This window comes from Heteronotia binoei, chromosome 21 (genome assembly GCF_032191835.1).
Source record: "Heteronotia binoei isolate CCM8104 ecotype False Entrance Well chromosome 21, APGP_CSIRO_Hbin_v1, whole genome shotgun sequence".
NCBI lineage: Eukaryota > Metazoa > Chordata > Lepidosauria > Squamata > Gekkonidae > Heteronotia > Heteronotia binoei.
Genome location: NC_083243.1, coordinates 187644755 through 187656293, shown reverse-complemented (window position 1 = coordinate 187656293; position 11539 = coordinate 187644755). Strand labels below are relative to the sequence as shown.

The window sequence follows — 11539 nt, the reverse complement described above, 5'->3', positions numbered from 1 at the left end:
TGGACATAGAAGAAGATATTGGATTTATATCCTGCCCTCCACTCCGAATCTCAGAGTCTCAGAGTGGCTCACAACCTCCTTTATCTTCCTCCCTCACAACAGACACCCTGTGAGGTGGGTGGGGCTGAGCGGACTCTCACAGCAGCTGCCCTTTTCAAGGACAACCTCTGCCAGAGCTATGGCTCACCCAAGGCCATTCCAGCAGGTGCAAGTGGAGGAGTGGGGAATCAAACCCGGTTCTCCCAGATAAGAGTCAACACACTTAACCACTACACCAAAATGGCTCTCAGTTTATACATCCATTACTTTTGTTCAGCTGTCCAATCGGGCTTATGGGGTTTTGAAGCACTACAAAACTGATTTTATAATTTTAGGAGAGTAAAAAGTGGACCGCAGGCCACAGGCAAAGATTGTCCTATTATTCCGCTTCCACGTCTCTGTGGAAAAAAGCCCTATCATCTGCTCAGTTTAGAGAAGAATACAACATAGGGCATAAAATAATAGGTCATGAAAAGCAATAAACTGACTGCAGTGATACACATAACATTTAACTGGCACTGAAATAGCCAAGAGGAATTTCTTAGGATCAGATTGCAGCAGAATGAAACCTTTGATTGACATAGTGATTTTTCCCAGCCAGTACAACTGATCAGCCTTGAAGAAGGATCTCAAAGACTCTACAAGGTCATCTTCACAAAGATAATTGTCATACATGGTGATTCATCTGAATTGCTTTTATCGAGTTGTCCCAAGAAATCCACACTTCTTGAATTTGTAAATCAATCCAGAAAAATATCTGGAAAAACTCCCACAAAGGTCTATTATGAACTTATGGTACTACAGAATGCGATGGAAGGATTGAGGAAGATTTGTTAGGAAGAAGGAGATGGTTCTTTCAGCAAGACAGGAGCAACTGTTCTTTTCCCACACACGATCTGAGACAGACTAATAAAAGTTGGTGTGCTTGCTGAGAACATCAATGTCTCAGGTTTAGATTCCAGCTCAACCCACCCACCCATTTTCAAACAGGGAGAAAAGATATCCAACAGATTACTGTCCAATAGTTCAAACAACAGCAGCCAGACCTACCATTGCCTGGGATGGGAGGCAGCTTGGTGTTTCTCATTTGAGGTGCTGGATTTGCCCATGAGCAAGAATCTTTCACCGTCCTAAGTTTCTCTTTTTTAAGCTGCTCAAGGCGTTGCATCGTTGTCATAGGTTTCCTTAGCTGAAGGCTGACTGTTGCGTTTCCAGACGAAACTGTCAAGTCCACAACAGGAGTTCCATCTTCCAATGTGGTCAGGTCTCCCAGACTTCCTCCGCTGTGCATGTTAATTTCTACTCCACTGTCATTGTTGTTGGTGCTCCCAAGGGGTGATGGTTCACTGCTGCATGATGACTGGCCACCAGGACTGGACTGATACATCTTAGCAAAACAAAGAAAAGTGAGAAATTCTTAATGGCTTTGAGATGTCTCCCCCATATCGGATTTACCATTATATATGCATTGAATCGTTTTTAGTTTCAACACTCATCACAAAATCAGCACCTTTGGTGCAGCAGACTTACTATAAATAAATAAATAAATAAATAAATAAATAAATAAATAAATAAATAAATAAATAAATAAATAAATCCATAACCTCACAGAAAATTTGATTTTTTTTTTTTTTGGGATGTTTACTGCCTTTTTGTTCCCTGGTGACTGATTCTTCATGGCACTGTTTTTCTTCTTCTGTACCCACCCTGCCTTCTCCCTCATTTGCCCATACTACTGTTGAATCTACTTAGTTATGGTGATTAAAATAATGTTGTTTATTGTCTTTCTTTGCATCACCACATCAGACACGGTACTGTGATCCAGCATTGACACAGATCACATGACTTGACACAGCCAGTTAGATGAAAAGCCAGTGTGGGAAATGGGGGGGGGGGGGGAAGAATATGAAAACAAATGGTATTGAGAGGAACAGCATCAAAACAACACAAATAATGTTTACATTGTGTGAAAACAAGAGATGTTTCAGAAGATGGAACACAAAAAGGAGCAAGCAGTTTTAGATGGAGAGCCAGTTTGGTGTAGTGGTTAAATATGCGGACTCTAATCTGGGAGAACCGGGTTTGATTCCCCACTCCTCCACTTGCACCTGCTAGCATGGCCTTGGGTCAGCCATAGCTCTGGCAGAGGTTGTCCTTGAAAGGGCAGCTGCTGTGAGAGCCCTCTCCAGCCCCACCCACCTCACAGGGTGTCTGTTGTGGGGGAGGAAGGTAAAGGAGATTGTGAGCCGCTCTGAGACTCTTCGGAGTGGAGGGCGGGATATAAATCCAATATCTTCTTCTCCTTCTTCTTCTAGATGACCCCTGCAATTAACTTTTAAAAATATATAGACCCTGGATTATGTTTCACTATGAACCCCCCTTGTTCCCCTCCTTTGAAGATAGCAAGACAACTCTCGTAGGTGAAATATCTTCACTTGCTCTTTGGTGGAGACCAGGGGCCATATAGACCAGACACATTTTTGTTATTTTTATATTTTAAACATTAGTTTTAAAAAGTTAAAATAAAATTTAGGAAAAAAAAACCTCATGACCAAAGTTTAAATTAACCATCTTTACATGAATATATTTATAACTTCAGAAAGTGTTTAAAATCTGTTTTACACTAATTAAACACAGCATGTTAACAGAATTAAAAGTCATACTTAATAGTAATTCCAAGTTAAATCAAGTTGGATTTAAGTCAGAAATATTCACTATATAAACAAACCATTATTAGGTAATCAAGCCAATGGGCCCCAATTGCCTACAAGTGTGATAGTACTGTGGCACAGACACATTCCCCCCCCTTTCAGACAAGTGATACATTTGATTAACTTAATTTTTATGACTTTTTCAAGCATTGGTAAGTAAACAGGGAGCTAAAAGGCTTGAGGGTGAATTTTCTTTTCTGTTTGCAAAGGGAGTTGCTTCAGTTGAAAAGCTTTAAGCCGTTGATGCTTCTTGAAGATAAACCTGAAACATTAGTAGATTTTTGCCCTTCCAGCTCTATCTGCAGCAGACCAAGTGTATTTCTTCTGCTTCAAAGGACCCTAGCATACTCGGCTTGCAGACTTTATAGGTTGATAAGGGCATGATTTGCAGCCTTGGGTTTGGTAAATATTTTTTAAAAATTAGGAATTGCTTTTCACATTAAGTGATTTATTTGTAATAGAGGTTAAATATTCTCTGCAGGCTCAAAGGCAGGGCTTTCAGCTGTCAGGATGCTGGGATGGTGATCTATGATGGTTTATTCTAGATGGTGGTAGTGTTGGAATGCCAGATGACCCTTGATACAAAGGTTCCTCCAGAACACCACAGGTCCATAGGACAGGATGGGGATTCTGCCCATTGTCCTCCAGCAAGAGCCTTCTTTGTGGACAAAGTCAAATGGCTGCTTATGGATGGTGTAGGAAAGCTTATGCTTTCTTATCTAGAGCAGCAGGTAGAAAAAGACTAAAAAGGAGCATAGTACTGCTGAAGTCATATATGGAAATAACAACAATGAGAATAGGTTAGGTTAGCAATAGCATGTCTACAAAGTGATACTATTCTATTGTTTCTACCTCTTGCAATATTATTTACAAAATAAGCATTGTTTCCCTGTGCCCTCTGCCCCATTAGAAAAATGCTCTCCTTGCCATAAAGCACTCTAAAACAAATGTACAGCATGAATCCAATCAATTCTTATTTCCATTTGAAATAGGCTGGGATGGGACTGTCATCTGTAAATGAATTCTATAGGTGTGAGGCTGAAAGAAAGGCTGTCCATGAAAGGAGTTACTGGGGATGGAAAGGAAAGGTCCCCTGTGCAAGCACCAGTCATTCCCGACTCTGGGGTGACGTTGCTTTCACATTTTCATGGCAGACTTTTTATGGTGTGGTTTGCCATTGCCTTCCCCAGTCATCTACACTTTCCCCCCAGCAGGCTGGGTACTCATTTTACCGACCTCGGAAGGATGAGTCAATCTCGAGCCGGCTACCTGAAAACCCAGCTTCCGCTGGGGATTGAACTCAGGTCATGAGCAGAGTTTAGGACTGCAGTACTGCAGCTTTAACACTCTGTGCCATGGGGCTCTTCATACTGGGGATGAATGTGTGCCACAAGTAAAATATGACAGTGAAATGATTGTGAATGCTTAGATCAAGTTCTGTTTGGCCATGGCTATTTTATCTTGCATATTCTTGGCACCTGCAGAAAACATGCATGTGTTCACATATACACTTTGTTCAGCCACACAAAGAGGACAAAGCACAGAAACGCTGACAAAGACAGTGTATTTGCTCACCTTAGTACCGACTGTCCTTGTGAAGTACAATAGAGAAAGTTAAGAGAGGAGAAAGAACAAGTTATTAGAACACAGACAACACTGAGGGAAAGGGCTGATGGAATTGATGATACAAGGAACAAGGGGGAGATGCAAAAATGAGGATAGAACTGCAATCTCTCTTAGGGATGTTTGGGCCTTAGTAGATTTCAGTTGAGTACAGATTAGGAATTGGTTTTTGGGTAGACAAGACCACAGCAGTAGTGTCGGCTCATTCTGAGGTGCTACCTGAGACTACTTACTACTGCCTCTGCTTTGTCTCATGCCCTCTGCTACTGCTAGGGTTGCCAAGTCCAATTCAAGAAATATCTGGGGACTTTGGGGGTGGAGCCAGGAGACTTTGAAGGGTGGAGCCAGGAGACATTAGGGGTGGAGCCAAGATCAAGGCTGTGACAAGCATACTTGAACTCCAAAGGGAGTTCTGGCCATCACATTTAAAGGGACGGCACACCTTTTCAATGCCTTCCTTCCGTAAGAAATAATGAAGGATAGGGGCACCGTCTTTTGGAGATTATAGAATTGGACCCCCTGGTCCAATCTTTTTGAAACTTGGAGGATATTTTGGGGAGAGGCACTAGATGCTGTACTGAAAAATTGGTGCCTCTACCTCAAAAAAACAGCCCCCTCTCAGAGCCCCAGATATCCGCGGATCAATTTTTCATTATTTTCTATGGGAATAAATCTCCATAGGGAATAACAGAGTTCCCAGCAGACATTTCCCTCCCCTCCCCCCACTTTCTGACGACCCTGAAGTGGGGGGAGGGTCTCCAAACCGGGGGATCCCCTGCCCCCACCTGGGGATTGGCAACTCTACTCCCAATGTCACTTCTTCAGCTAGGGTTGCCAAGTCCAATTCAAGAAATATCTGGGGACTTTGGGGGTGGAACCAGGAGACATTGGGGGTGGAGCCAGGAACAAGGATGTGACAAGCATAATTGAACTCCAAGGGAGTTCTGGCCATCACATTTAAAGGGGCAGCACACCTTTTTAAAATGCCTTTCTTCCATAAGAAATAATGAAGGATAGGTGCACCATCTTTTGGGGCTCATAGAATTGGACCCCTTGGTCCAATCGTTTTGAAACTTGGGGGGTATTTTGGGGAGAGGAACTAGATGCTATACTAAAACTTTGGTGCCTCTACCCAAAAAATAGCCCCCCCAGAGCCCCCAATACCCACGGATCAATTCCCCATTATTCCCTATGGGAATCGTTCTCCATAGGGAATAATAGAGTGCCCAGTAGACATTTCCCTCCCCCCCCACACTTTCTAAAGTGGGGGGAGGGCCTCCAAACCAGGGAATCCCCTGCCCCCTCCCTCTCTCTCACACACAAATACTTACTGGGTCTTGTTCCTGCAGAACTTTACTTCCTCTGAAAACAAAAGCAAAACAAAGGGAGGGGCCCTTCTCCAATGAAACTGTTACTGACCCTTTGCCATGAAGCTCTTCCTGTTTCCTGCTCAGCCTTAAAGGCACACATTTTTAAAAGGGACCTGTTTGCAGGTTTCTAAACCTGTAGGTGCTCTAAAATTATATGATGACTGTGGGGGTGGGGCTTCCCCCGCTGGCCAGCTGGCTGGGGGAGGGGGGAAGCCTGTAAAAATGGGGGATCCCCTGCTGGGACTTGGCGATTGGGAAGCCTATCCTCAGCCTTACCCTCAGCCCCCAGCTGCTGCCTTCACTGCCCTCCTCCTTCCTGAGAGTCTCTCTACCATTGCCCAGGCAATCAAAATGGCCAAAGTCTAACAACAGGTATGAATTTCGCAACAGCTGAGGAACTCCTATAAAGCAAGTGCAGCTTGCTGCCTTTTTGAAAAAGTTCCTGAGAGAATGGACAAGGAGACTTAGTTGCTTCAGCTCCAGATAAGGCAGTAGCTCTATCAATTATGCTTGTCACAGCCTTGATCTTGGCTCCACCCCTAATGTCTCCTGGCTCCACCCCCAAAGTCCCCAGATATTTCTTAAATTGGATTTGGCAACCCTAATTGAGGCCTCAACCTTATTCAGCTTTGTACTACTAAGTCTTCTTAAAGCTATATCAGACTACTCCTACTAAGGTGTTTTTATTGTATCTAGTATGAGGAAATAATTTAATTCAGCTGCCAAAATACTCAGATGGAATTATAGGCATTTTTCAATAACCCAAATGTGTGGGATTCATCATGAAACCAGCAGAATCTTTGTTTGCACATATTAATTTTTTTTTTTAAAAAAATGACTAGACAGCAATTCAGAAATGCAGTTCATACATTTAATATGGCAAATTTCTGTAAACTACTGTTTACATATCTGGAGTATATATTTAACACATGCTAACAGTATTTTATGCATCTCCTCTTGCTAATGCTTCATCCACATGGAGTTTTTTTCTCTCCACTTTGACTTTCAATTTTCAGCTTCTTCTCAATTTGTGGAACAACCATATAAGAACATAAGAACATAAGAGAAGCCATGTTAGATCAGGCCAATGGCCCATCCAGTCCAACACTCTGTGTCACACAGTGGCAAATTTTTTTTGTGGCTAATAGCCACTGATGGACCTCTGCTCCATATTTTTATCTAAACCCCTCTTGAAGGTGGCTATGCTTGTGGCCGCCACCACCTCCTGTGGCAGTGAATTCCACATGTCAATCACCCTTTGGGTGAAGAAGTACTTCCTTTTATCCGTTTTAACCTGTCTGCTCAGCAATTTCATCAAATGCCCACGAGTTCTTGTATTGTGAGAAAGGGAGAAAAGTACTTCTTTCTCTACTTTCTCCATCCCATGCATTATCTTGTAAACCTCTATCATGTCACCCCACAGTCGACGTTTCTCCAAGCTAAAGAGTCCCAAGCGTTTTAACCTTTCTTTATAGGGAAAGTGTTCCAGCCCTTTAATCATTCTAGTTGCCCTTTTCTGGACTTTTTTCTGGATATATCATCTGCTACCCACTTCCTAGGCTTTCCTCATCCTCGGAAGACACCAAGAACAAACCATGCTTCCTCGTGGCTATATTTCCTCAGTCTCACTACCATTTCCCTTTCTTTTAGCCTGTTTCACTGAAATCCTGAACTTTTGAGTAAACATTTTCTAGCCTTTACTGGATCATCAGTGCTTACACTCCCGTTTTGTCTAGCCAGTTCAGTGTATCCCCTGAATGGATCCCTTGAATCAGCCCCTCTTCCCTTTTTGCCTTCAAAATTTTCTCCAAAAGAAGAGTAGTAGGAGTAGGAGTTCCTTCACTTGGAGTCTCAGAGTGGCTTTCAATCTCCTTTCCCTTCCCTCCCCACAACAGACACCCTGTGAGGCAGGCGGGGCTGAGAGAGCTCTGAGAGAACTGTAACTCAAGCCCACTTTTCCAGATTAGAGTCCGCCACTCCGAACTACTACACCAAAGAGGATGGCTCATGACTAGCAGGGAGTAGCTAGATTCAAATCCGCTAGCACCTTAGAGACCAATTTGATTTTCAAGGTATAAGCTTTTGAGATTCAAAACTCCCTTTGTCAGATACTGCTAGCAGGAAGGATTGTGTGTGCATGCAGAAGTCAAGGAAGAGGAGAAGTGATGCTCTTAGGAAGTATCATCTATAACAGAATGCCGCTAGAGCTACAAGGTTTTTTTGTTTTGTTACTCTGTGCTTTCTTCTCTGTGTGAAGGAAGTTAGAAGGAGCGTCACTACTGGACAGACTGGAATTTGTGCATTCAGACAACACACTAAACCAGTTATTAATCAGATTATGGTTTTATAACCTGTGCTTTACTTTTCCAATTCTATGTGATTTACTGTATGTTCTATGTTGGTCTGAAGCAATAGAACAAAGTTAGAATCCAATGATACCTTTAAGACCAACAAAGTTTCACGCAGGGCATGAGCTTTTGTGTGCACACTTCCTCAGACAGATTTACTGTGACATCTGAATATAGCCCAGATATGTGTAACAGTTTGAATAGTCTACAGTACTATATGAATTCATAGGGAGTGGTTGTGCCTTAGTAGAAGAGTATATGCTTTGCACATAAAGGTCTCAGATATAGTCCCTCGCATCTCTAGTTGAAATGATCTCGGGCATTATCTTTGAGAAAGGTCATCTTTCCATTGCCTTGGAGAGATCCTGTCAAGTGGGTAAGGAAGACAGATTAATTGACTCGGTATAAGGCTTCATCATGTCGTTTCTGCTCGCATTGTTATCTGTGATAGGGTTGGCCAAATTGTAGCCCATATACCGAACCAGGCATCTAATTTCTCTAAAAAAGCCTGAATCCCTTAAAGGCTTCTTGATGAACTGCGGTTGATCTGTGACTATGAGAAAGAGCACTAGGAGTACAAAGAAGCAAATGCTTCTTAAAAATGTTGCCTTGAAATTCTGCCCTGAAAACATGTTAAGAATGCTGCATTAAAAACAACTCTGATGAAACTCTAAGGGCGTTTTTGCACAGGGCTTACCCCGGAGCGACGTCCCTCTTCACCGCGCAGCGTCCGCGCGGATTTCGCACCAACTGCTCCGCAGAACCCGGAAGAGCCGCGTAGTGCCGCGGCTTTTGCATCGCAAATGTAAACCGCCAAAACCCAACTTTACATTTGCGGCGCAAAAGCCGCGGCTCTTCGCGGCTCTTCCGGGTTCTGCGGAGCAGTTGGTGCGAAATCCGCGCAGACGCTGCGCGGTGAAGAAGGACGTCGCTCCGGGGTAAGCCCTGTGTGAAAACGCTATAAGAAACATTTTAATACTCAACAGAAAGTTTGCATGTGGGTGTGTGTAACGTGCTCTCAGACTTATGGTGACCCCAGGGCTTTTTTGGTAGGAAAAGCCCAGCAGGAATTCATTTGCCTATTAGACCACATCCCCTGACACCAAGCCAGCCGGAAACGCGTTCCCGTAAGCTCCTGCTCAAAAAAAGCCCTCGGTGACTCCATAGGGGTTTTCAAGGCAAATGATTAAGCAGAGGTAGTTTGCCACTGCTGCTTTCCTCTGCAAAGACTTCTATGGTGGTCTCACCCAAGTACCGAACTGGCTTAGCTTCCAAGATCTGACGAGATCAGGCTAAACTATCCTGTTTCACATCCCTAAAGTTTTCACAGGATTGGTAAATCCTTGGTAAACGGCACCATTGAACAATCTGATTAGTAACTTTCCATTTGCTCTCTGAGATTCTAAAGGGCACCATCAACTTTTCAAAGCAACTGCTTGACTTACCACAGAATTCTCTGTCTTTATTGTCTTGACTTGCAAACAATCCTCCGCCCCTCTGACGGTGCTGTTTGCCTCGGCACTCTCCTCTGCAGCTTTGCCATTCTGCTTGGCGCTTGCTTCATTGTCACTATTTTCTTTGAGGGCAGGTTGCCTCAGGTGGACGTCGTTGCGCTGTTTCTTGGTGATGTGTGCCTCTGGCCCATGCACAGTCTTCACATGTTTCCTGAGGGAGCTGGGGTCCGTGTACCTCTTTGTGCAGCCTGGAATTTTGCAGACGTAGGGTTTCTGTAGACAGGAACGGATTGAAAGATCAAGACTTGAAATACTTCAATACAGCATTTATCGGACACAATTTAATAATAATAATAAACTTTTATTTATACCCCGCCCTCCCTGCCTAGGTAGGCTCAGGGCGGCTAACAGGACATGGTAGAAACCATGATACAAATAAACAATAGATAATACAGTTAATAATTTAAAGAATAAAACCAATAATACAGTAAGACATTAAAATACAGTCGAATGGCATATAAGATGGCTTGGTATTATTGATCTTATCAAGAGTTCTGTCTTAAAAAGCTAGCCGGAAGAGGGCAGTTTTGCAGGCCCTACGGAATTGGTTAAGATCCCATAGGGCCCGCACCTCTTCCGGCAATTGGTTCCACCATTGGGGGGCCTTTGTAGAGAATGCCTGTTCTCTGGTAGCTTTTAATTTAGTTTCTTTTGGCCCAGGGATTTCAAGAAGGTTTTTTGAGCTTGATCGCAGTGCTCTCTGGGGAACGTATGGAGAGAGGTGGTCCCTAAGGTAGGCAGGTCCTTGACCATATAGGGCTTTAAAGGTAATGACCAGCACCTTGTAACGAACCCGGTAAACAATTGGCAGCCAGTGCAACTCCCGCAGCCCAGACTGCACATGTTCCCATCGAGGCAGTTCCAGTAGCAGCCTGGCTGCTGCATTTTGCACTAGCTGCAGTTTCCGGGTTTGGTACAGGGGCAGCCCCATGTAGAGAGCATTACAGTAGTCCAACCTCGAGGTGACCGAGGTTGATTGTACTTTGCTTGTACAATTTCTATGCTATGTTGATATGTCTGTGTAGGATTCGGAGAAGCTGAGATTTCTGAATCTGTAGTGTGCAAGCATTGATGGTCTGAGCGCATCCAACCTAAGACCTAATGTGCAAGACTGCCAGTTTTGTTGTATTCCCACGAGCTCTCAAAGAATGCTTGGAAGGGAGGGTGCTTAGGGAAAGCCATAGCTCAGAGGTGGAGCACATGTATGCCATGCGGCAAACAATACTGTCTCAGAATAAGGCAACTTCATATGTTTAAAATCAGCTGGAGGAGGTAGTTATCTTGCCGTGGGTCTACCCATTGTTCTTAGCTGCTAAACGCTACTGAAAATGGCAGTTGCAATGAATGAATGCTGCAGGAGCCCTCTCATCTCCCAAAGTCTGCCATCTGTTTTGGGCTGCATGGATTTGACACTTCAAGCCCTTTTGGTCAGGATAGGTATATACTTGCAAGGGCCTGCAGGATGGAGCTGTTCCGCCAGGCCTATGGTTGAGGCAGCGGGCGCCCTATTATTCCATCATTTGGCCTCCCTTGTGGTGACATCATATTACAGTGCTATCCTATTGTTATTACCATCGTTTAAGGTGGGCCTTCAACTGGTTATTGATATGCTGTGCCCTGTCCATCGGTGGTGCAGTTTATTTGTTTTTACTGTTAATTTTAATTTGGTGTTTTAACTTTGATATGTACCGTATTTGCCGGCGTATAAGACGACTGGGCGTATAAGACGACCCCCCAACATTTCCACTCAAAATATAGAGTTTGTTATATATTCGCCGTATAAGACTACCCCCTCTTCCGCACACCTTCCACACATTAGTGCCATTACAGTACCTGTCATTGTCACCATTGTACGGCCGCAGTGCGACCGCAGCGCCTCCGGCCCGCCCATGCATCTCCCTGTGACCGGCACTAGTGCGCAAGTGCGCATGTGC

At 43.9% G+C, this 11539-nt stretch overlaps 1 protein-coding gene across 3 annotated transcripts in view; it reads right to left on the bottom strand.

Moving 5' to 3' along the window:
* Nucleotides 1-11539, bottom strand: part of GLI2 (GLI family zinc finger 2) — a 459364-nt gene that overhangs the window by 2714 nt on the left and 445111 nt on the right. For all 3 annotated transcript variants that reach the window (XM_060261633.1, XM_060261634.1, XM_060261635.1), the window contains exons 12-13: nt 9537-9818; nt 1090-1426 (exon numbers count right to left, since the gene is read on the bottom strand). In XM_060261633.1, coding sequence (XP_060117616.1) covers nt 1090-1426; nt 9537-9818 — 619 coding nt within the window. The remainder of the gene's footprint in view (nt 1-1089; nt 1427-9536; nt 9819-11539) is intronic.